The sequence below is a fragment of the Arachis ipaensis genome, chromosome B10 (assembly GCF_059453495.1).
Source record: "Arachis ipaensis isolate K30076 ecotype BB chromosome B10, ASM5945349v1, whole genome shotgun sequence".
NCBI classification, from domain to species: domain Eukaryota; kingdom Viridiplantae; phylum Streptophyta; class Magnoliopsida; order Fabales; family Fabaceae; genus Arachis; species Arachis ipaensis.
In genome coordinates this window covers 146,626,477-146,650,745 of record NC_142435.1, presented here as the reverse complement: position 1 = coordinate 146,650,745, position 24,269 = coordinate 146,626,477, and the positions used below count along the sequence as shown (strand labels likewise).

At 31.1% G+C, this 24,269-nt stretch overlaps 5 protein-coding genes across 5 annotated transcripts; 2 read left to right on the top strand and 3 right to left on the bottom strand.

Moving 5' to 3' along the window:
• The first annotated feature begins 1,541 nt into the window (after positions 1 to 1,541).
• LOC107623128 (chloride channel protein CLC-b) lies at positions 1,542 to 5,782 on the top strand. The gene is made up of 6 exons (XM_016325285.3): positions 1,542 to 1,887; positions 1,952 to 2,152; positions 2,518 to 2,695; positions 3,272 to 3,804; positions 4,172 to 5,324; positions 5,426 to 5,782. Exons 1-6 carry the CDS (start codon positions 1,697 to 1,699, stop codon positions 5,522 to 5,524), a joined length of 2,355 nt encoding a protein of 784 aa, XP_016180771.1. The 5' UTR covers positions 1,542 to 1,696; the 3' UTR covers positions 5,525 to 5,782.
• Positions 5,783 to 6,403: 621 nt separating this feature from the next.
• On the bottom strand, positions 6,404 to 7,547 carry LOC107621559 (mavicyanin). Its single transcript, XM_016323590.2, has 2 exons — positions 7,295 to 7,547; positions 6,404 to 6,933 (listed from the first exon to the last, which is right to left on the bottom strand). The coding sequence occupies exons 1-2, from the start codon at positions 7,530 to 7,532 to the stop codon at positions 6,569 to 6,571; spliced, it is 603 nt and encodes a 200-aa protein (XP_016179076.2). The 5' UTR covers positions 7,533 to 7,547; the 3' UTR covers positions 6,404 to 6,568.
• Positions 7,548 to 9,052: 1,505 nt separating this feature from the next.
• On the bottom strand, positions 9,053 to 13,442 carry LOC107621269 (triacylglycerol lipase 2). The gene is made up of 9 exons (XM_088499021.1): positions 13,200 to 13,442; positions 11,952 to 12,068; positions 11,686 to 11,826; positions 10,983 to 11,093; positions 10,761 to 10,910; positions 10,649 to 10,689; positions 10,455 to 10,534; positions 10,094 to 10,186; positions 9,053 to 9,387 (listed from the first exon to the last, which is right to left on the bottom strand). Exons 1-9 carry the CDS (start codon positions 13,356 to 13,358, stop codon positions 9,065 to 9,067), a joined length of 1,215 nt encoding a protein of 404 aa, XP_088355147.1. The 5' UTR covers positions 13,359 to 13,442; the 3' UTR covers positions 9,053 to 9,064.
• Positions 13,443 to 15,149: 1,707 nt separating this feature from the next.
• LOC107622961 (Ribosomal protein L10 family protein) lies at positions 15,150 to 17,163 on the top strand. The gene is made up of 8 exons (XM_016325046.3): positions 15,150 to 15,259; positions 15,362 to 15,414; positions 15,506 to 15,762; positions 15,855 to 15,913; positions 16,007 to 16,067; positions 16,267 to 16,357; positions 16,439 to 16,515; positions 16,768 to 17,163. Exons 2-8 carry the CDS (start codon positions 15,387 to 15,389, stop codon positions 16,882 to 16,884), a joined length of 690 nt encoding a protein of 229 aa, XP_016180532.1. The 5' UTR covers positions 15,150 to 15,259; positions 15,362 to 15,386; the 3' UTR covers positions 16,885 to 17,163.
• Positions 17,164 to 17,392: 229 nt separating this feature from the next.
• LOC107622962 (uncharacterized protein At3g27210) lies at positions 17,393 to 20,227 on the bottom strand. The gene is made up of 3 exons (XM_016325048.3): positions 19,740 to 20,227; positions 18,274 to 18,354; positions 17,393 to 18,054 (listed from the first exon to the last, which is right to left on the bottom strand). The coding sequence occupies exons 1-3, from the start codon at positions 19,861 to 19,863 to the stop codon at positions 17,669 to 17,671; spliced, it is 591 nt and encodes a 196-aa protein (XP_016180534.1). The 5' UTR covers positions 19,864 to 20,227; the 3' UTR covers positions 17,393 to 17,668.
• Positions 20,228 to 24,269: the final 4,042 nt, after the last annotated feature.

Sequence of the window (24,269 nt, the reverse complement as noted above, 5' to 3'; positions counted from 1 at the left end):
TTGATTTTATTTTACTCAAGAAAGAGTTTAAGACGAATATTATTCAAACTTAGGTGTCAGTTTCACGTCTCAATTAACTTTGTGTGACAATTTCATTTGGTCCCTACTCCCTAAATTTTATCCTCAATTATACCATAAATTTTATGCCCACCATGTGCCATTATTTGGGGGTGGGAGGTCCATAATTAGATAAACACAAACAAAAAAATCTTAGATATTTAATAACCAAATATGTATGTCTTTTCATCATATGTATTTAGGGAACATTAATCTTTTATTTATCCAGCAAGAATTAGAAATTTTCATCTTTTATATATATTTTAAAGAAGTGCAAGTTAATTAGCGGCTTAGAATTCCTAATTTAACCTTTCACTCCAAAGAGCTAGGTAAGTTGCCATTCCCATATATGCATGTTTTTCGTTTAGATTTAAAAAAAAAAAAAGAATTTAACTACAAAATTAACTATTTACTAATTAACCAAAATTGGACGATTTTTTTTAAATGATTTTAAGTCATATTAACATTCAAATAAACATCTGATGATCTAAAATCACATACCACATAAATATCCAAGATTTCAGTTAAAAAAAAAATTAATCAGTGATAATTTTCTTAATGACCATGAAAAAAAGATAAGTAATATGTATTTAGATTTAAAATTCGATCTTGATAAATGTAGATAAAAGAGGTGAGTAAAAAAACATTTTAAAAAAATAAAATTGACAATAATTTTTTTTATATTTTCTCTAATTTTTATTAACATGATAATTAACTATCTTTTAATATATCTATAGATTAAAGATATAACTCGCAATATAAAAAAAAATATTATGCAAATATGAAGATATGATCCATTCTTATAAATATGTTAAGTTCTTTACGATAATTAACAATACCAGAACATAATTATAAAGGTCATTAGAATTTATTGTTTTATTATCACTTTAATTCAATTTTTTTGATATAATATTTTAATAAAATATTTTAATTTATATTTTTAAATATTAATGATTATTTACTGGCAAAAGAACAATACTTTCAAAAGTAGAGACGTAGAAAACTAAAATTTTAATATTTTTTATAAAAATATCTTCATTTAATTTTTCAAATTCTAAATTTACTCCTCAATCTTTATATTTATTTTAAATTAAACATAATATATACACTTAATTCAGTATTGCTCTCTCTGTCTCTATTTTTGAATTTTTGAGACTTACAGCGTTTAGAAGAGAGACAAGACGAAGAGTGTTTGGTGTAAAGTGGAAGATCGAGACCAAAATAAGAATGAAGCTCTAATATAATTTGCAAAAACAGTAAAGTTAGAATTAATTAATTGAAATGGAGTATTTTAGGTATAAAATATTATTAAAGTTTCAGTCTCTGTCCCCAAAAATTTCAATCTTCTGTGTCTTTATTCTTTGAAAATACTGCAATTTTGGAGATAAAAACTGAAATTTAGTATCAATTTCTACGCTAACAAACATAATATTAAGTTCCAGTATCTCAAAACAAAAGCTACCAAAAAAAGAAAAAAGAAAAATAGTAAGACAAAAATACAAATGGAGATGTAGTCATGTAGACTCCACCCCGCCCAAAGAGTCTCCAGTTCACATCAATCATTTCATTTCATTTGCGTTTTCCATTCTCCAACCTTTTCATTAGATCAATCCCGAACTTCACAGATTTCTCAATAATCATGGGAGATGAAAGCAATTGCAGCATGAACATGGAGGATGAAGTTCAAGGCGTTGAAGAAAGAGATCCAGAAAGCAACACCAATACCAATCCATTACACGAGCCACTTCTCAAGAGAAACAGAACTCTCTCTTCCAATCCACTCGCTCTCGTTGGAGCCAAAGTTTCCTACATAGAAAGCTTGGACTACGAGTAAGAAAATTAACAACTCATCATCATTTCAACCAACTTCGAGCTAATTCTCATATGTCTGCAGGATCAATGAGAATGATCTCTTCAAGCAAGATTGGAGAACAAGGTCAAGAGCTCAGGTGTTGCAGTACATATTCTTGAAATGGTCGCTCGCGTTTCTTGTTGGTCTTCTCACCGGTGTCATCGCCACTCTCATCAATCTTGCCATTGAGAACATTGCAGGATACAAGCTTCTTGCCGTAGTTCAGTACATCCACAAAGAAAGGCGAGATCAATATTTCTTTTTAGAATTCAAATAAAAAAGAAATTATTACCAAACTTTTTTATAGAAGATGAACAGTTTTAATCCATAGAACTGTCATGCTCAGAGGTTCTGATCGAACAGAACCTATCAGAAAAGGTGAAAATTCAGATACAGTTAATGAAATTAATAGTTGAGATTAGTTAGATGATAATTTAATCAAATCTGTCAAATCATTTAAGACTTACCTGAAGTAAAGTGTGCACCTGAGTTTTACCTATTAGAAATTGTTTTTAGTCTCTATTTTATTTTTGTTCAGATGCATTAATTTTTTGTACGGTAACAGCGAAAGTGAATCGGAGGTAGTAACTGTGAATCTATGGTGACAGGTACATGGCGGGTTTTCTATATTTCACGGGTGTTAATTTCCTATTAACGTTCGTTGCTGCAATTCTCTGTGTGTGTTTTGCACCAACAGCAGCTGGGCCTGGAATACCAGAAATCAAAGCTTATCTTAATGGTGTTGACACTCCCAACATGTACGGTGCCACAACATTGTTTGTCAAGGTTAGTTTATTTATTTTTTTTATTCTTTATTGTGGTTGGTTACTGCCAAAATTCTTCCACTTCAGAATGATTCAAAACAAACAAAGCAGATTTGTTTTCCCTTTGAGCTCTGTTTTGGAGGCTTTTGGGGTTTGAGAATAATGATGAGATTGGTTCATAAAGGATGATGGTCATGGATGGATGAATAAAGGGGAGAGACAATTATTGATGCGGTCCAAATTTTATTTTATTTGTTTTTTTCTTAGCTTGTTTTTTTATTGAGCATTTTTGCATCGAAAAAATGAAAACGGATAAGTAGTTTTCTTTCTATTGGTCTCCTTTTTGTTCTGTTCATAAGCACAACTGACCTCTAAGGATTTTTCTATTAATTTATATATGGTGGACAACATTTCCGTTTGTGGTGCCACTAATTTCTGGAATCAGTATATATAATATTCACAAAGATTTGTGCACATAAAATATACAATTTGCATTTATATTTGTTAGAATTTACACATATAAATAAGTAGAATTTAAACTAAGATATATAAATATATAATGACTGATTTGAAGACTAATTTTGTTAGTCTCTTGCAGATTATCGGAAGCATTGGAGCTGTTGCTGCAGGGCTAGATTTAGGAAAAGAAGGGCCATTGGTACATATTGGAAGCTGCATTGCTTCCTTGTTAGGCCAAGGAGGCCCTGACAACTACCGGATCAAGTGGCGGTGGCTGCGATACTTTAACAACGACCGTGACCGCCGTGATCTGATTACCTGCGGCGCATCTTCGGGTGTTTGCGCGGCTTTCAGGGCCCCTGTAGGCGGAGTCCTGTTTGCTCTTGAAGAGGTGGCAACTTGGTGGAGAAGTGCATTGCTTTGGAGAACTTTCTTCAGCACTGCTGTGGTGGTGGTTATTCTAAGAGCTTTCATTGAACTGTGCCATGAAGGGAAGTGTGGTCTTTTTGGTGAAGGAGGGCTTATAATGTTTGATGTTAGCAATGTTAGTGTGAGGTACCATGTTATGGATATTATCCCTGTTGCCTTAATTGGAGTCATTGGAGGCGTTTTGGGAAGCCTTTATAACCATGTTCTCCACAAGGTCCTCAGGCTCTACAATCTCATTAATCAGTAAGTAACAATATCTCTTCCATACCTGAAATCACTCTCAACATAAAATTGAAATCTCCATCTATAATGTGATTCCCCAAGTGTCAAAACTAGTGTTTTCAAAGTTATTAAACAAGTAATTAGTATCATTCAACTCAATGTATATTGTTTGCATAGATCTTTTTTTCTTTACTTTTATTTGTCTTATGCTATTTTCGTTTTTACTTTTGGACTCGATTGAACTCTTCTTGACCTTTCGGCATAGAGTTCTGATACCATGTTATAAAACTACTCATCCCAAAAGTTTAAACTGATAAGAAGAGCCAACATGAATAGTTATATCTCTAAAAGTGTGAATACTAAGTAGTAACTAGTTCCAATTTTGCAGGAAAGGAAAGATTTATAAGCTGCTACTGAGTCTTTCAGTAGCATTGTTCACATCAGCATGCCAATATGGTCTGCCATTCCTTGCAAAATGCAGTCCTTGTGATCCATCGCTTCCAAAATCCATTTGCCCCACCAACGGAAGGTCTGGAAATTACAAACAATTCAACTGCCCAGACGGGCACTACAATGATCTTGCCACTCTGCTCCTGACCACCAACGACGACGCCGTTCGAAACATATTCTCTTCCAACACACCTAATGAATACCACCCATCCTCTATCCTAATCTTCTTTGCACTCTATTGCATCTTAGGACTAGTCACCTTCGGCATAGCCGTCCCCTCCGGCCTCTTCCTTCCCATAATTCTCATGGGCTCCGGCTACGGCCGCCTTCTCGCCATGCTCATGGGGCCTCACACAAACATTGATCATGGATTGTTTGCCGTTCTCGGCGCAGCCTCGCTTATGGCCGGTTCCATGAGGATGACTGTCTCACTCTGTGTCATCTTTCTCGAATTAACCAACAACCTTCTTTTACTCCCAATCACCATGTTTGTTCTCTTGATAGCCAAAACAGTTGGGGACAGTTTCAACCCAAGCATCTATGAGATCATTCTGCACCTTAAAGGCCTCCCTTTCATGGATTCAAACCCGGAGCCATGGATGAGGAACCTAACAGTGGGAGAGCTTGTTGATGTGAAGCCAGCAGTGGTTACTCTCCGAGGGGTAGAGAAAGTCTGCAACATTGTTGAAGCGTTGAGGAACACTACTCATAACGGTTTCCCTGTGGTGGATGATGGGGTGGTGCCGCCGACGAGGCTTGTAACGGAAGCAAGAGAACTGCATGGAATGATCCTGAGAGCACATCTGATCCAAGTGCTGAAGAAGAGGTGGTTCTTGAAGGAGGCAAGGAGGAGAGAGGAATGGGAGGTGAGGGAGAAGTTTACATGGGTTGAGCTTGCAGAGAGAGAAGGGAAGATTGAAGAGGTGGCTATAACAAGAGATGAAATGGAGATGTATGTTGATCTTCATCCTCTTACTAACACAACTCCTTTTACCGTTTTGGAGAGTATGTCAGTTGCAAAAGCCATGGTTCTCTTCAGGCAAGTTGGACTACGACATCTTCTTGTTGTACCCAAGTATCAAGCATCCGGGGTAAGTGAAGTTGACTAATCCATTCTTCAACTTTGATTTTTCTCTCTTTGTTTAAATACTATTATGTGAATGACTAATCCTATAATATTGTCTCCTCACAGGTATCTCCTGTAATTGGAATATTGACAAGGCAGGATCTACTAGCACACAATATATTGTCAGTGTTTCCTCATCTTGCAAAATCAAAAAAGAGGAACTGAATGAAGTTCTCTAATTTGCCTTAATCATTGAAATTCCATTATCCCAAGCAGCTTCTCTGTGGGGCAAGTCTCATTTTTCTGTCACACAATAAGTTATTTTTTTGTTAATTTTTATGAGTTTGTATACCTTTGTATCATTACTTGAGATTTTTTACGGTTATTCAAAGATGGGTAAGTTACAACAGGCATGTAAAACCATATTCAATTTTTGCTATTCTTTCCATATATATAATTTGTATCAATATGGTGATGCCTAAATAATCCCATCTCTTACAATGGAAAACAAACAAGAAGGGAAAAAAAGAAAAAAATAAAAAGATTCTTGATTAAGTATTGCTTGATGCAATTATTGTTTTGAGTTTGTTGTTAGACTTTAGCAAGAAATTGGGATTTTGATTCATAGTTGTTAGTTGTCAATTCTGAGTTTGATAACAAAAAAATTAGAAGATTATAATTATAAAGAGTTTTATATTTGTATATTTATACAACGGTATTTTGCATTTTTTTTAGAGTTGAGTCCTGAGATTTGATGACAAACTTAAAATGTTATCTAAGATGCTTTATGCCCAATCATTTTAGATAATGCTTATTTAAAATAATTAAATGTTTTAAATTAATTAAATATGTTATGACAGAATAATTAATTTTCTTATAGTAATATAATTAAATTCTTTTATAAATACCAAACATATTTTTTATATGATTGCTTATTAACTAATTTTTTGTATTTATAAATGTCCACTTCTTTATTCAATTTGATTTAAAATAAGCTAACCCCTTTTAAGTTCTCTGTGTGTGGTACCATAAAGTGTAACAATGTTTTTTATTTCCACAAAAAATCTTTTGTAATTTTATACTTCATTCTTGCATAGTAAAATATACCATAATCAATTATAAAATATATTTCTATCAAAGGGAATTCTAATATTCCAAGGAAAATACATAAAATGAAAAAGCTCAAAGTAGCAAAGCATAAAGAAAGTTATGGTTAACAATATACATACACATATAGACATAGTTCATAGTTCATAATCCATACTTCATTTAAAACAAGGAAAGCATGGTGGACACTGAAAATGCAACAATGAGTACTGCAAAAGAGGCAAAGCCCTGAGATGTCAAAGCAGCAGAAATAGCAGCAGGAGAAGAAGAAGATGAAGATGACGACGACGACGAAGATGGTGAGGATGAAGGGGAAGAAGCTCCATTCCCAATTGTAATCTTGACCTTCATGCCTTGGCCACAGTGGCCTAAGGTACCACAAGTGAAGTACCTTGTGCCTGGTTTGTTCAATTTAACCACATCATTGCCACTGCTCATTGTCTTCACTGCACTGCTAATATCACAATTTTTATAGGCACTCTCACTTCCTAGCTCAACCACACTGTGCAATGAAGAGTACTTGAAAACTGAAAAAAAATGAGGATAATCTTTAATCACAATCATCAATTTTTTATATAGGCTAAAAGATTTTGAATCTGTCTTCTAGATATAAAAGATACTCATAATCAAATTGTTTCTGAGATTTCAATTAGACCAATTACGTTTCTCGTACCATATTGATTTTTCAGTTCTTTTTCATTAAGTGACTCGTTACGCTGTTAAATACTAAACATGGTTTGTTTTTGTCAATTTAAAAAACGCAATTGATGCAATTAAAATATCAGAGATTCTCAGAAACTACTTCTTGAGACTTGACTCACTATTTATGTTCTAGAAAACAACTTTTAAGATATGCCTTAAGAAAATGTAGAGACCAAAAACACATACCGAGTTGATCTCCAACCTGAAATGTTTGGCCTGAAATCCAAGAATTAAAGTCTGTGGATTGATCCCAGCCTTGGCTTCCACCAACAACATGTTGAGCAGCCAATGCCTCCTTTGCCATCAAGGTAGCAACCATTACTAAGAAAATTGTGTTCTTATGCCCCACCATTTTTCTTCTCTTTGCTTTCCCTACTTCTTTGGTTTCTCTACCTCGGTTCTGTTTGAGCTTTGTTTCTTTCATTCATATTTATAGGCAAAATGATATAGAGAGAATTCTACATATTTGTAGGTTATTAATCATTTCCCTAATGCTATCATATGAATATATGTTGGAAATAATACCATTTTGTTAGTATCTTAGATGAATACATAGGATATCCCTACTTTTTTTTTTTTAATAGAATTTAATTTTGATGCAATGTTAATGTAAAACAGTTTTACATGTATATCTAATTACGTAATATTACGTCAGCAAAAATAATTATTTTTTATGTTGAGCTCGTGAATAATTATTCCAGAAAATAAATATGATTGAATAACTGTATAAAATATTTTACATTATAAGTATATGAAACTTAGACTCTTCTTAATATAACCTAACAGTATAACAGACTATTAGGTAAATGCCGCTTTTTTTTTTTTTATTCTTAGACTCAAATCCGAAATTTTTAGTTATATAAGCATCTATATTTCAGTTGATTTTGCCACTTGACTAGAGTTATTAGCATTATTTGTGTTTTGTTGGTAAATATATATATAAAAAAAAAAAAAAAAAAGGGTTAAATATGATTGGGTCAACCTAACTTTGGGTATCTCTTTTTATTAGAGGCCAAAATAAGAATGATGCAATGTGGTGAAGTATCCTCTGTTTTCAGTATTTGGATTGGCCGCAAAGCATTCTGTGGTGGGTGAAGGTTGTTTTAAACTTGGAGTTGAAACCAAGTTATTATGGATCAAATCTTTAAGAAAAGATAGTGGGATGATTACAAATTTTAATATTAATGACAGATAATAATTAAATGGAAATGTTACGTTTTCTAAAATACTTTTTAATGGTTGTTGCTTATACTAATTTACATTAAATAAAAATTTTAACTTATTCTTATTAAATTTAAAGAATTAACTAATAAAATAATTACAAATATTTAGAAGACAATAAAAGTCAATCCAAAATTATCTAATTTTGCATTCATTAATTACTGTTCGAACAATTAAGTAATATCACATGTAATAAGTGTGTAATTATAGATGTTAAAACTAAATAAGATAATTTTAGATTATTGTCTCTTTGGCATTATTGTCTCTTTGGCATTATCGTAAAATACAAAAGTTAAAATAAAGAGTATACATTAATGGGGTAAAAGAATTCTAAAAATTCAATTTTTAAAAAAACTAGGACCAGGTTAAATATAATGGGGTAAAAGAATTCTAAAAATTCAGTTTTTAATTTGTAATTAGTTATTTTTTTTTCCCAAAATCTTCCCTTACTCATTCATACAATTTCCAATCCTGAATTCAATCAAAGAATTAATTTTTCTCAACCAAAATCAGCCAATTATTTACAATATGGTAGTTTTAGGGTTAATTAGTTCAACTTCAAACTAATTGCTTTTTCAATAGGATAAGTGAGTGAAAATTTGTGACAACAAAAATTTATAATGTATAGATTAAAGAATATTTATATATAAGATGAAATCAACAAAAGAATATTTACATACAAAACATCAGAGATTGCTCAACAAACAAAACATAAATTGGTACAAAATGATCATACTATTGATGCTTATTGAAGAATGCAATAACATGATCATAGACTATCTCCTTGGCATTGTAGCCCATAACATAATCAGCATGAGCATAGTTCTTGATGAATTGAACACTCAACTTATCTGCATCATGGTTCCTCATGATTTCCAGTAATTTCTGCACGTCGATGACGTCGGAGAGCGCGTCGGTGCCGCCGTAGCTCATGAAGATTGGGAGGTCAACGGGTATTTTGGTAAGGTCATAGCTTGGAGGGAACAAACTTCCATAATTCTTAAGATTAAGCTCTGGCAATTGATAGTTGAATTTTGAAAGAGTGCCAAATCTAACACCTGCACCAAATTATCCACACAAGGTTTAATTACGACGGAAATATTTGGTAACAAAAAAGTATAAATAAAAAATTGTCAAAATTTATTATTCTTTGACTTTATTTAATATACTCTACAATAAATAAATATTAAATAAGATAAATTTAAATTGTTTGGACCGATTAATTTTTTGTCTCTTTCACATTACCTAATTATAATATCATTATATGTTTCTAATAGTTTTATTTGTTTTAGTTTTGTTTCTAAAGTTGTAAATATGTTTTAATTATAATATTAGCTAATGGCTATGACGAAATTTCTAAAATAACAGTATCAAATTATAACTAACATATGAAAATATCGAAAAATTTTAAAATAATTTTATTTTGTCGACCAATATCAGTTAATCTTTTAAAGTATTTTTTAGTTTAAATTTTAAAACTTAAATATTAAATTTTCCAAAAACATAATGCTTAAAAATAATTTATTATAAAATTAATTAATATTAACTAATTAAAAGCTAATTTTCTCTACTTATTTATATGATAGGTAACTTAGCATAAAAATCTAGGGATATAATCAAAACAACTTTAAGACATTGGTGGACAAATCTAAAATAATTTTGAAAGAATAAAAACAAAACTGAAACAATAAGGATTTAACCAAAAAAAAAAAAAAAAGCTTTGCCTTAAGTAAACTTTATGGCTGTTTGCTGGTAAAATCTTACACTGAGACAAGTGTATTAAATTCTTTGTGGCTGTTGGCTGAATATGGTCCAAGAATCGATCAACAACTGAAGAATTCATGCAGCAATTTTCACCTGAAATTTTATTAAAAGAGTTTAATTTAAATTATGTGATAATATGTCCACAATAATCCAAAAAATTAAGGATCATATTATATAGTAAAAAATATTTTTAATTAAAAGTAAAACATTAAAACACGAAGACATTATGAATAACAAAAATACTAAAGACTCATTAGAATTTATTATAATAATTAAAAATAATAAATTCTGATAATTTTCTAATATTTTTCATAGTATATATTTTTTTAAATAAATTAATATAATTCTACAAAAGTTTTACCAGCAATTGCAGTCAACATATCGTCGCAGTTTATCTGATGGGTAACGCAGAGAGACTTGACATTGTTAAGAACAGATATTCTAGCAAAAAAATTGTTGAGAATTCATTAATTTGTGTGTCAAATGCTAATAAATTTTTAAACGAGAAATTATATGAAATAGAGATTAATTATATTCCAAGTTTCATGTTGGTACCCGTTGGGATCAAATTCTGGACGACCAGATACGGCAGTCATCTGTTGGAAAACATAAAAATTAGTTAGATTATTATTTTTGTAAGATAGTTAGATTATTATTTATTATTTACCTCGCCAATAAAGCTCCTAGCAGCAACATTTACAAGTTGAGTGGTCATGTGATTCAAATAGGCAATGGGGCTTAACAATGCCGCTGATTTGATCCGGTCCATCACCACACTATTCCTCTCAGAGAATGATACTAGAGCTACCAAAGTTCCCTGCAACCATATTCTTTTTCTTAGTTACAAATAACATTGATTTTTAAAAATGATGGGGTGATGATAAATTACCAAAGAGTGGCCAACATAATGAATCTTCTGATGTGTTTTGGTGTAAACATAATCAAAAAGCGCAGGTACATCATTAGCAACCATGTCGTCCCAAGTCCAATCCCAATATGCCTGTCAAAAGAGAGAAATATTAAGTTAATTTTGTAAATAATGTTTCGGTTCCGCTACGTTACCAAGAGCAATTATAAATAAGAGTCGGCATTACCAAGAGCAATTATAAATAAGAGTCGGCAGAAGTTGGCAGATAATGGGCTTGTTTGGGTGAGCTTTTAAAAAAGATCTTTTTTCGAATTATCTTTTTTTAAAAAATCTTATAGAGAAGTAAAAGTAATTTTATGTTTGGATATCTCATATAAAAAGGTCTTTTTATTAATCAATTATGTTTGGGTATAATAATATAAAAATATTTTTTTGTTTATTTATTACATGAAAAATATCTTTTTTTTAAGGAAAAAAGATTTTTTAAAAAATGATATAAATTACAGCTTCTCAAAAAAGATCTTTTTTATTTTACTAGTGCTTTTACTTTTACTACTAGAAATTTGTCAAACACGTTAAAAAATAAAAAAAATCTTTTTTCATTGAAGAAAGATCTTTTTTAAACAAAATAATAGCACCCAAACATGCATAATATATTGATACCCTATACTTTTCCATAATGTTTTGATAATAAAGGCGTAGGAAAAAGTAATAAAAATGTTACAGGGTCAGCGGAGTTGAGGGAGATGTGTTTTTGACTATAAACGGTTCCTCTGGCGTTAGAGATCCACACATCGAAGCCGCTATCTGCAAGATTCATGGGCAGGCTTTCACTTGGGGGGCCCAGCACCCATGACATTCCTCCCTGCACATCCAACCGTTAAATGACAATTTAGTTAAATTTATCGCATTTTTAACTATTAATTTCACATAAAATAAATTAACTAAATTTCTACTTTAACCGTTACAATATTATTTTATATAACTTACCACCATGACTCCGTGCTGTACTATCACAGGCGGCCTCTTGGCCCCGCCATTGCCAACGTTTGTTCTACCTTGTGGGATCCTTTGCAAGCTAAGAATGTACCCATCTTTGGTTGTAACCTTTGAGGGAGAAATTTTTTTTAAAATAGTTAATTAAAGTGACATAAATTTTTTAAAATTTATATTTTAGACAGATTAATCTCTAAAAAAAATACTAATAAAATCTTTTAAAATAATAAACATAAATAAATTAGTTTAAATCAAGATCTTTTATTTTAATAATAAAGACTAATTTAAAAATAATGTATTTATATTATTGGTATTTTTTTTATATGGACTAATATTCCAAAGTGTAAATCTTAGTTTATTTTTCACTCTGCTTTTAATCTTTCTTCAAGTTTGTTGCATGTAGGCCGTGCACATAATTTTAACGTATTCTAAAATTAGCTAATAAAATTAGATATTAATATAAAATATAATTTAAACTACATATATTTTTATACATAAATAAATAATAGCTAATTTTAATGTGGATGTGACATTTTTAGTTTTCAATTACAAGAATGTATGATTATTCATATATGTCTTTAAATAAAAAAGAACAGCTAAAATATTAAATTATTTAACCATTTTCGATAGGGGTGTTATCGGTTCGGTTTGGTTCGATTTTGGACCAAAAACTAACTGAACCGATATGTTCAGTTCCTACAGACTTACAACCGTTCGGTTTGCTGTTTTTACAACAACCGAACCGAATCAAACCGAACAAACAGCGATTTGGTTCGGTTGGTTTTTTCGGTTTTTAATTTCTAATGAGCAAAATATGAATCACAATAATTAGAGGTTTAAAATAGTCAATAAACTGAAATAATAAGAGTAAAACATTGAAATGGTTAGGGGTTAGGGATTTTTGTCGTTAGGTTAAAGGTTAAAACATTGAAATGGATGCATATCTTCGGTTCGGTTTCTATCGAGCCAACCGGAAACCGAACCGAACCGATCAGTTTTGTCAGAAAAAAAAAAAAACTGATTTTTTCAGTTTTTAAATCGGTTGTTGTAATTTTTGGTTCGATTTGCGGTAATTTTCGGTCCGATTCGATAACTTACACCCCTAATTCTCGACGATGAATACTGGAAAGTGGAAACAAAATTGAGGCGACAAGAATGTTATGCGCATTTAAAAAATTACAATTTGAAAGCTGGGATGCATGTAAATGGTATAGAATAAAAAAAGAAAGAAAGAGCACTTACTTGATGTTCCTCACATTTGTACCCATGGGGAGTAATAAAAGTGGCACAAAAACCGTCGTTAAGGTTTTTAACACCTAAAGAGCCGCGGGCTTGAGAAGGAACAAATGCTAAGACCACTACGACACAAAGTGTCATGGCAGGCATGGGAGCCATCTTCATTTTCTTTTTCTTTTCTTTTATTTTAATTTTCTATGACTAGTTGAAGGAATTGAAGAAGAATGGCTCACCTTTTGATTGTTTTGTATATATAATATATATAAGAGATGGAAAATTGAAGCCAAGAGATTCAAAGTGGGAACTAAATTAAAGCATGAGGTGGGAAAACGAGTGGAATGGATAATTTTCTATCTTTGGATTATTTTTAGTGGTCAACCTTATGATGCATTCATGGCACCGTTTTATCTTTGCTTTTCTATTTCTTCTCAAGCTTAAAGTGGTAAAAACGTTTTTGCTTTTCTCAAATGATTAGGCTGGACAATGGTAATAGTTTTACAAAATATTTAGAATCAATTTGCTAAACAAGAAAGTAACATCACAAAAACTTTAGTCAAATTATGAGAAATAGATGCCACTAGTTATCAGCTATCAGATTTTTTTTGTTTATCCAATCGTCAACATATTAGCACATCAAAATTGGTACAACACGTTTAAAGGTCCAACAAATCTTTCACTAATGATACTATTCATTTTTCTTTTGACTATATTACATATATAAAAAAAACCACCTACTAAATCAATCACTTCTATAAAAAATAAATTGAAATATAAAATATAAATAAAAAAATGAATTAAATAATACATATATTAATATATAAATATATGATAGCTATTTTTTTATACACACATAGAATTTTTTGCAATAGTAATAGTATACATTTGATTATATTTATTTGAATTTTTCAACTAGATAGTCAATTTTTTTATGCCAATATCAACTATTCTTTTGAAATTACTCTTTTATCTTAAAGTTAAATTATAAAATTTAAATTTTAAATGCTAAATCCAAATTTTTCCAAAAAAATTGAGTTAAAAAAGTAATTTTATAATAAAAAATTGATTAATATTGGTTAATTAAAAATTATTTCTTTATTATTATTTTTTAAATATAAGTGGGTCAAGAATCAGGGTTGTATGTAGGTCAAGAATCGGCTCAGCTCGGCTCACAAAAATTGAGCTCGGCTCACGGCTTGACTCATTAATAATCGAGCCTATTTTTTAAGCTCAAGCTCGGCTCACTGAAAGCTCACGAGCTGGCTCAAATAATAGAAACATAAATACATAATCTATAATTCTATATCAATAAATTATAACTTATATATTTTATAAAATATTTAAAAAGATCAATTTTATATATTGTTATTTATCATTAAATTATAAATTTTTTATTTAAGTCCTACATCAAAATTATATGTAAAAACTAAATATAACATTTTAAATAATTAAGATCATTAATATATATAATTATATAGTAGTATTTCATATGTATATATATAATATTAAAAGTATAGATTAATTATATATATATATATATATATATATATATATATATATATAATCGAATCAGCTCACGAGCTAATGAGCTGAGCTTATCCAAGCTCAAACTCGACTCATTTAATTTATGAGCTCAATTCCAAGCTCAAGCTTGGCTCACTAGCTCACGAGCTTAGCTTATCGAGCTATTAACGAGTCGAGTTCGAGCTAGCTCATGAGCTGGCTTGACTCACTTCCAGCCCTAGCTGTATGATCTCTGAAAAAAAAAAATGGCATAATTTAAAAAAAAAAAATTCATATAATTACTTTTTATTTAAAAATTTTTTTTGAGGCACTTATGAATTTGGGACAGCAATCCAATCCAAAAACAGACCAGTGATATGTAATTTTCCGTTTTTGGGCCTAGGCCCATCTAATTACCAAAAAATACGTATAAGCGATGAGCCCATATAACCCTTCAACCCATGACCAAAAAAAAAACTTCAAGCATAAACCATAAGGCCCCAAAACCCTAACTCTCTCTCTCTCTCTCTCGCCGTCTGCTTTCCCTCCCTCTCGTTCGTTCAACGGTGAGTTCTTCTTCTTCTTCTTCTTCTTCTTCTTCTTCTTCTTCTTCTTTATGGTAATGCTATTGTGTGTGCCCTAACATGTTCAATGTTACACTGCACCAGCTAAGTTAGTTAGAACAAGTTAAAGATGCCGAAATCGAAGAGAAATAGACAAGGTTTGTGTCTTGTTCTTCGCTGTAACACGCTTTGCTATAGTTTTATCTGTTCGTTCAAAATTTTTGAAGCGAAGATGATGATGATATGCAGTTACGCTTTCGAAAACGAAGAAAAAGGGAAGGGAACATAAAGAGGCAATTGTGAATTCCATAAAAGAGGCGGCTGAGAAATACTCTTCTGTTTATGTGTTCTCTTTTGAGAATATGAGGAATCAGAAGTTCAAGGAGTTCAGGGAGCAGCTCAAATCAAGTAGCAGATTCTTTTTGGGATCAAACAAAGTGATGCAGATTTCTCTTGGAAGGTCTCCTTCTGATGAAGTCAGATCAGGTCTTCATAAGGTTTCCAAGGTTCATCACTTTCTCGAGACCAACGAATTTTCGGTTTTAGTTTGATAATCATGTTTCTTATGTTGCATTTGTTGTTTTTTCTTGTGCTGTAGCTATTGCGTGGAGATTCTGGGATGTTTTTCACCAACTTATCAAAAGAAGAAGTTGAAAAGTAATCTTGGAATTGGAATTGCTAATACTATAATTAGTGACCAACTTCATTTTTTGATTCTAACCTCATGTTTTTTTCACTTCTATTTTGCAGGCTTTTTAATCAATTTGAAGAATACGACTTTGCAAGAACAGGAAGCATTGCCACTGAAAAGGTGTTCGGCATATCTTGCTTTTTGTTTTAGACATAGCTGTTTCATTCAAATGTTGTCCTAAGGAAGCCATTGGCTAAGTTGGCATTGTCGAAAATGGTGTTCTATTGCATTTCAATAGAACTCATTCAGTTTGATTAGGTAGTAGAGCATGCACACATTTTAATTCATTAGTAAGACTCACAATTTGACATTTGTCTAGGTCGATCTTAAAGAGGGTCCTTTAGAGCAGTTTACGCATGAGATGGAACCCTTCCTTCGGAAGCAAGGCATGCCTGTCCGGTTAAATAAAGGTACACTTGCAATGTTCTGTAATTAGGGTACCAATGCACCTGGTGATGGTGGATGCACAATTGATGTTTCCAAATTTGCAGGAGTTGTGGAGCTTGTTTCAGATTTTGTTGTTTGCGAGGAAGGGAAGCCCTTGTCGCCCGAGGCAGCTCGGATACTGGTTAGTTTGTTTTTACTGTTATCGAAATCATCCCTTCCAATTAGGTGCTGTGTGGACAAAAGTGATTAATTTCTACATCCACTTTCGAAGAAATAAACCAGTTCTGTTGATTGTTGATTGATTTATATTTCAAGGATAAAAGTTTTTAATAAAATTATTATTGAAGCTGTAATTATTGTATCTGCATTGTTAATGTCTGTCAATATTTGGCGATATTGAGATGCTGACAACTGATTGCTCCTCTTTGTGAAGCGCTTGTTGGGAATCAAGATGGCTTCATTCCGGCTACACCTGATTTGCAGGTGGACTCCTGATGATTTTGAACTTTACATTGATGGGCCTGAAGATTCAGATGTTGAATGTTCATAGTCACTCAATCTGTTTAAGATCGTTGAAGTGTACAACATGTGATGCATAACAAAATTATCTTGATCTACCGATATGTGACCGGAATTAGTATTATTGTTTTAGTTTCCGATTTTGATCCTCCCCAGTTTTGTTTGTTACTTTCTTATAGTAGTTTTGTGGTTGTGCGAATCCTGTGAACTAGCCTTAAAATGGAGGTGGCATTAACCATTGTAAACGAAATGCTGAAATTGTTGGTAGTGTTAGTTTATTATAATTATACTATTATTATTGTTCTGGATACCTTTTGTTGTATATGTTCAATTTCTTGTAAAATACGAGACTTGAACACTAGCATCTCTAGGGAGGACCTCACTACGATAACTCTGCTGTTTTTTTCAGTCAATTAAAAGAAATGGATTAATATTAGCTCAAATTTAAGATAACTAGCAAATAAAAAAATATTGATCACCTAACATTCTATACAAATAGTCAAATTTTAAAAATAACAAGGCCACTTACAAAAGTTACATGACGTCCAACCATTTCAATTTTATTATGAATAATTTTTCTCAAGCATTCAAGATATGAAATCAAGGAAAAATTAAATAAAATCACCCTCAGAAGGAAAAATTTCATTGCATATATTAACATAAAATCTTTTACATGCTTTCACATTCACCTTGCCTTGTGTTGCTTTACAAGGATACCTTGAAATGTACACTTTGAAATTCGATTCAACCGCGAAACCTTCCGGCATATTGCGATTCGTACAGGCTTTAATCCATCGTCGCCATTGCAACAGAAATCAATGCTTTCCATTTACTGCTATTGCAGGACTCATCCTCCTCCTCTCCCTAAAGCTGTGGCATGAAGACAAGCTTGGAAGGCACTTCTGCACATACTTAGCCGATTTCACTCCGAAGGACCTGCGATCCTCGCTCATGACTCTTTCGCTGCTGCACACAGAATTGAGTCCTGAGATGTTGTAAGGTGTACTCTGTGCAGATTTGGGAAGAACATCTTGTATCATTGGTTTAGCATCTTTCTTGGATGGATCACGTTTCAAGCTTTCTTGAAAAAGATCTAACAATTTCTTTTTCTTTTCAGGTGATGATTCGGCAGTGGAACCGGAATCTCTACTCTTATTGAAAGCGTGGTGAACCGGAGTGGTACCGCGAGACGGTGTAAACTCTGTAACAAAATGATACAGACAAAATATCTAAAGCTAATTGGAAGAAGAAAGAAAAAGAAAAGAGGTGAAAACTCGCATGCAGGTGTCTTTATGTGAAGTTGATAGCTGAAAGTTTGACTAAATTGTCATCTAATAACTTTTAATTGTCAACTTCACATAAAAGCAACCGCATGTGAGTTTTTACCAAGAACAAACGAAAACAGAAGCAAGATCCTTACCACCATTGACACTATAGAAATCATCTTCACAATCTGAATCTAACCAAGCCTTGGAATCAAAAAAAGCTTCCTCCTTGCTTCCTGTATTATTCAATGAAGAACACTATTCATACACTACACACTCTTGATATTCCTATAAAATATACGGTTGTCACTAATTAATGTGTATTTAGATTTTTTTGTTTAAGAAAAAACTAAGTTAAAATAGATCAACAACACACAATTTTGTCTTCATCTCTCTTCATAAATATCAAATAAAAATAAATAAATAAAAAAGAATGGGCAAATTGTTTATTGACTTGATTTTAAGATATCAAACAAACTACTATCTTCTTGGTCATAACTACCACATGCTCAGCCCATTCTGGTCTGAAAGTCAAAGTTGACTGCCATCTTTGAACAATAATAATCAAAGGCAAGTTTGAGAGTAATGTTCAAATTATTGCTCCCACATGGAAAATTCATATTAAGATATATTTGATGACAACAACAACAAAACCGTGTCCCATTATGTTACCTAGATCAAACAACGCTATTGTATCTTAACATAAATCATGTATGAACTCAGTGCATTAGTTCTTAAATCATACAAGGGATAAAACAATCTATCATATGAAAGTAAATAGTAAATACAGATTTATAGAGAGAGACACAGAAAGAGTGAGAACTGTGAATTTATTTTCTTATGCTTCACCCATATCATTCATATAGTTCTGACAACTACTTTAATATAATATCCAAATTAATCAGAGAATTAAAGATCATCTTTTTGCAGTCACAATTGTCCTTAAATACCTTTAAATTGTCCACCTCTCCATACAGATCATATTAGTTGGCAAGTTGTTTTCATTCTTGGAACATATATTTTCTTTCATCCCATTAGACCAAATAAAGGTAAATATTCAATAGAGTGAAAATTTATCCTCAACTATAAATTCGTATATGCAGATAATCCCAAAAAAAGAAAATTGAAAAAAAAATAATGGACTTGATGACAACCAGAAAATAGTATTTTGCAAAAGTAAAAAGAAAAAAAAATGAAAAAGGATAATTTTTTTCTTTTTGCTATTATAATACAACCATACTAGTCTGACAATAACAAGAAACCATAGGTGGATACAACTGAAATTAACTATACAAATATTCTGACAAAAAATATGATCCAAGGGTGGAAAAAATGATCAAATAGAAATATGACTCAAATATGCAAATCATTTAATATATATTATAAAGGACAAAATACAATTTCTTCCAGTTTCTAGCACATGTACCAAGAGATTAATAATTCTTCAGGGACCCCATATGAACAATTCTCCAGATCTTAAGCCAAATCAAATCCCCGAGACATTGATATATTAATAAAAACAAAACTCTCATACAAGGTCACCAATCAAATAAGAACATAAATAGTTCAATAAAAGAACAAGGAGAATATATGAATAGAATAGAATAGAATAGATAGATACCTTGGTCAGTTAAGGTGGGTGGTGAAGGAGCCACAACGTTCTCGGTTTTGGAAGCAAAAGAAAGCTTGAGTTTCATGTCTTTGTTGTTAGTTTTATTATTGTGGACTGAATAACAAGAACCCATCACTGAAAAGACAAGAGCTTTTTTATCATCACAGTCACAGGATGAACCAGAGAGAGAGAGAGAGAGAGAGAGAGAGAGAGAGAGAGAGCAAATATGGTGAAAAAGGAAGGTGTAATATATGGGAATGTTTTTTGGCGTTATAGAAAACGTGTGAGGAAGCAAAAAATGATGGTTTGGGAAGAAAACAAAAGAAATAAAAAAAATGGTGTGAGTGAATGAGTGAGGGAAGGAGAATGAAGAGAAAAGGTTAAGAGAGAATTGGTGAAGAAAGAAAGAAGAAAGTTGAAAGGGAAGTTATGTTAACAAGGTTGTGTTGTTTAGTGACTCATCACTCATGCCTGCTAGCCACTACATTGGCTGTCATAAAGGTGTATAAAATATCCTACTATTATTATTATTGATTATTATTATTAGAATTTAATTTTGATGGATTATTATTTTGTTAAGCATAGAATAGTTTTACACGTGTATTTAATTACATAATGCCATATAATTAAAAGGAAAAGTCTAAAGGGTCAGCAATTTTATTGAAATCTGGTCAGTATTTAACTAGTAAAAATAAAGTGAGTAATTTCACACTCTTAGATAAAATTTCATACCATCAAAATTACTAATAATGACTAATTAATAATTACAAATCACAAAATCTGTTAGCCTTCTAGCACTTTTCTAATAAAAATAACTACCTTTTGTATTGATATTGTAAATGATCGTCCAAAAGAACGTGATTACACGAACATATAAAGCGCTTTACACGGTTAATATATCAAAATTAAATTATTATTATTATTATTATTATTATTATTATTATTATTATTATTATTATTATTATTGTATGTGGATTCTCATTTCACAGGGATGGGTCCTATGGGAAAATGAATAGTTTGTTTTGTTGGAATTACAAAAAAGAATTTCACTTTTCTTCATAATAAGAGTTTCTTGTGTGTTTGGGAAGGGAAAATGTTGTCCTCTTTATTTTCTTTTATTTGATTATTTTTTATGTTTTATAATGTTTATTATTAGAAGAAAATTTAAGTACAGTTAATTTTATATAAAGTTGATAGTTAAAAATTATTAAATAATTTAATAATTTTAACTAAATTATTATTTAATGGTTCTTTATTATCAACTTCATGTATACGTTTGTATCTAAATTTTTATTTTATTATTTTCGATTTTTTATATATGTAATATTTAATGTAGCAAAAATATATATTTTATGTAAAATTAAAAAAGCAAATTAAATATGAAAAATACAAATCGTAATATATATTATTAGATTGAATAAAAACTTTCATAATCAACTGATTTATTCAAAATCATAAAATTCAAAAATTTTAGAATCAAATTGATATTTTATCAAATATATATTTAATCTATATATATTAGGATTTAAAATTATTTTGTTATCATTTCCCCATTAATTAAAAGTTACTTCGTAATATTACCTTTATGTTATTTTCAATTTAAAGTTTCTTGATAATTGTATATTCAACTAAAATCATAGATAAAAATTGAGTATAATATACAAACATCTAGGAATATATAAAAAAAAAAAGTGTCCATATCTCAAAGCCGTGTATCATATCTCGTTTTAACATCTTTCTCATCTAATCTCGTTTTCTAATGTGTGTCCTTGAGTACCATTAAATACTTTAGGCTTCCAAAATATACGTTTAAGCAGAATTAAATTTTATGAGTTTGTTTCTAAAATAACGAGATTTATATAACTAGTCAAATCTTTATCTACTGTCGTGATAAGGATACTTTATCATACCTTACGTGGATGACCATTTTTCATGATATATAGTTTCTCAAGAATGACTTCATTTAATATAAAGTTGAAAAAGTTACCTAATGTATGTGTATAAATAGAGGCTTAAGCCTCTAACAATTACACACAAGCAATAATACAAATACAAAATCTTCTCTTTCTTTCTACGTACAAAAGTTCTTTTCTATTCATATATTACAACAACAACAGAATAAATATATTATCCTTCCTTCCTTCTCATACAAATAAATCCTCTTTTATGTTACAATCAAATACCCTTCTCCTTATATTACTATTACAATTCTTCCTCTTCTTTTATTTTATAAGTATTTTAAATTCTATTTTCTATTACTCTTTACATATAATATTAATAGCAATATTAACCATCTTTATTATATTGAGATAGTATCAAATGCAAATCTCTCTCTCTTTATTTTTAATACTTTTTCTTATCTTTGTATATATATACACATTACAACATATAATATTATTATATATATATAAATTATTATTGGGCTAATTATTTTAATACTAGAGTCTTCTATTTATACATCTCTATTATATATATCTTTTATTTCACAATACGTTATCAGCACGAGACTCTGATCAAATTTTTAGGAAGACTCAGGTAACAAATTTTCATTATGTCGAAGCTCTCTCATCTTGAATTCAATGCTCTCGATATATCTGGAAACAATTATTTATCATGGATACTAGATGCTGAAATCCATCTTGATTCAATGGATCTTGGAGATACCATTAAGGCTGAAAATAATGCATCCCAGAAGGATAAAGCTAAAGCCATGATTTTTCTCCGTCGTCATCTTGACGAAGGATTGAAAAATGAGTATCTTACATTAAAAGATCCTGCAGATCTTTGGAAAGACCTTGAAGAAAGGTATAATCATCAGAAAACGGTGATACTTCCTCAGGCCCGATATGAATGGACGCATTTGCGTTTACAAGATTTTAAATCTATAAATGAATATAATTCTGCAATGTTTCGAATCACCTCACGAATGAAATTGTGTGGGGAAAAAATAACTGATCATGATATGTTGGAGAAAACTTTCTCAACCTTCCATGCCTCGAATGTGCTCCTGCAGCAGCAGTATCGAGAGAAAGGGTTTAAAAAATATTCTGAGTTAATTTCTTGCCTTCTTGTTGCTGAACGCAACAATGAGTTGTTATTAAAAAATCATGAAGCGCGCCCAGCTGGCGCCGCCCCATTTCCTGAAGTAAATGCGGCAAATCATTACCCCAGAAGAGGTAAATGGCAAGCTTTTAATAACAAGAAAAATTATGGAAGGAAAAAGAATTATGTTCAAAAGAGAGGATCTCACCAGAAGTGGGACAAAGAAAAGAATATCGGGCAGAATAAATCAACCGAGGAGAAGTGTTTCCGCTGTGGTGGAAAGGGCCATTGGTCTCGTACCTGTCGTACCCCAAGGCACATAGTCGATCTTTACCAGGCATCTTTGAAAAAGAACGACAAAGGAAAGGAAACAAATTTTGTTTCAAATGATGCTGAGAACTCCACCACTCATTATGATGTATCTGATTTCTTTGAGGATCCTGAAGGAAATATTGGTCATTTGATCAATGGTGGAATAGTTTAATATGTGGGATTGTGAAGTATATATGTAAATAAATAATGTAAAAAAAAAAAAACTTATTGTTAAGTTTTATTTTCTATGTATTTAAGTTTCAAATGTGATGTACATAAATAATGAAATATTAATGAATTTTGAAATTATTAAATGTGTCAAATTTTAAAATAAAATTTTAGTATATGACATTATTTTATGTACAGTATTTCTTAGAAAATAATTCTGATCAAGTATTCAATTTAACTATGCATACTACTCATTTTATTATTATTTGTTTTTGAAGAATGGCAAGGACATGTAATGAAGATGTATGCCTTGCGGATAGTGCAAGTTCACACACTATTCTCAAAAGTGATATATATTTTACCCATCTTGTGCCAAAAGAAGAGTGTGTTAATACTATCATTGGCTCAGGCAATGTGATTGAAGGCTCCGGAAGAGCTGTAATTTTGTTTCCTGGAGGAACAAAATTTATAATAAATAATGCACTATTGTCTACCAAGTCTCGAAGAAACTTGTTGAGTTTTAAAGATATTCGCCGAAATGGATATCATATTGAGACTATGAATGAGGGAAATCATGAGTATTTATGTATTACAACTCATGATTCAAATAAGAAAGTTATATTAGAAAAATTACCCTCACTTTCATCTGGGTTGTATTATACTAAGATTAGTGCAATTGAATCACATGCCACTGTAAACCAGAAGTTTACTAGCCCAAATGAATTCATAACTTGGCACGACCGTTTGGGCCATCCGGGAACAACCATGATGAGAAGAATTATTGAAAACTCTCATGGACATTCACTAAAGGACCAGAAGATTCTTAAAACTAGTGAATTTTATTGTGCTGCATGTTCTCAAGGGAAGTTAATTTTAAGGCCATCACCAGTAAAGATTGGATTTGAGTCCCCTGAATTCCTAGAAAGGATTCAAGGTGATATATGTGGACCTATTCATCCACCATGTGGATCTTTTAGATATTTTATGGTCCTGATAGACGCATCTTCGAGATGGTCA

What these genes read in the sequence shown, in the direction of transcription:
- LOC107623128 (XM_016325285.3), top strand. Translation starts at nt 1,697, where the DNA reads ATGGGAGATGAAAGCAATTGCAGCATGAACATGGAGGATGAAGTTCAA. An exon ending in ATAGAAAGCTTGGACTACGA is followed by an intron (nt 1,888 to 1,951) that starts GTAAGAAAATTA and finishes ATATGTCTGCAG; the next exon opens with GATCAATGAGAATGATCTCT. An exon ending in CCAAGTATCAAGCATCCGGG is followed by an intron (nt 5,325 to 5,425) that starts GTAAGTGAAGTT and finishes GTCTCCTCACAG; the next exon opens with GTATCTCCTGTAATTGGAAT.
- LOC107621559 (XM_016323590.2), bottom strand. Translation starts at nt 7,532, where the DNA reads ATGAAAGAAACAAAGCTCAAACAGAACCGAGGTAGAGAAACCAAAGAA. An exon ending in TCAGGTTGGAGATCAACTCG is followed by an intron (nt 6,934 to 7,294) that starts GTATGTGTTTTT and finishes ATTTTTTTTCAG; the next exon opens with TTTTCAAGTACTCTTCATTG.
- LOC107621269 (XM_088499021.1), bottom strand. Translation starts at nt 13,358, where the DNA reads ATGAAGATGGCTCCCATGCCTGCCATGACACTTTGTGTCGTAGTGGTC. An exon ending in ATTATGTTGGCCACTCTTTG is followed by an intron (nt 10,911 to 10,982) that starts GTAATTTATCAT and finishes ATATGGTTGCAG; the next exon opens with GGAACTTTGGTAGCTCTAGT. An exon ending in TTTAATACACTTGTCTCAGT is followed by an intron (nt 9,388 to 10,093) that starts GTAAGATTTTAC and finishes AATTTGGTGCAG; the next exon opens with GTGTTAGATTTGGCACTCTT.
- LOC107622961 (XM_016325046.3), top strand. Translation starts at nt 15,387, where the DNA reads ATGCCGAAATCGAAGAGAAATAGACAAG. An exon ending in ATCGAAGAGAAATAGACAAG is followed by an intron (nt 15,415 to 15,505) that starts GTTTGTGTCTTG and finishes GATGATATGCAG; the next exon opens with TTACGCTTTCGAAAACGAAG. An exon ending in GAAGCATTGCCACTGAAAAG is followed by an intron (nt 16,068 to 16,266) that starts GTGTTCGGCATA and finishes ACATTTGTCTAG; the next exon opens with GTCGATCTTAAAGAGGGTCC.
- LOC107622962 (XM_016325048.3), bottom strand. Translation starts at nt 19,863, where the DNA reads ATGGGTTCTTGTTATTCAGTCCACAATAATAAAACTAACAACAAAGAC. An exon ending in ACCCACCTTAACTGACCAAG is followed by an intron (nt 18,355 to 19,739) that starts GTATCTATCTAT and finishes TGAATAATACAG; the next exon opens with GAAGCAAGGAGGAAGCTTTT. An exon ending in TTTCTATAGTGTCAATGGTG is followed by an intron (nt 18,055 to 18,273) that starts GTAAGGATCTTG and finishes ATTTTGTTACAG; the next exon opens with AGTTTACACCGTCTCGCGGT.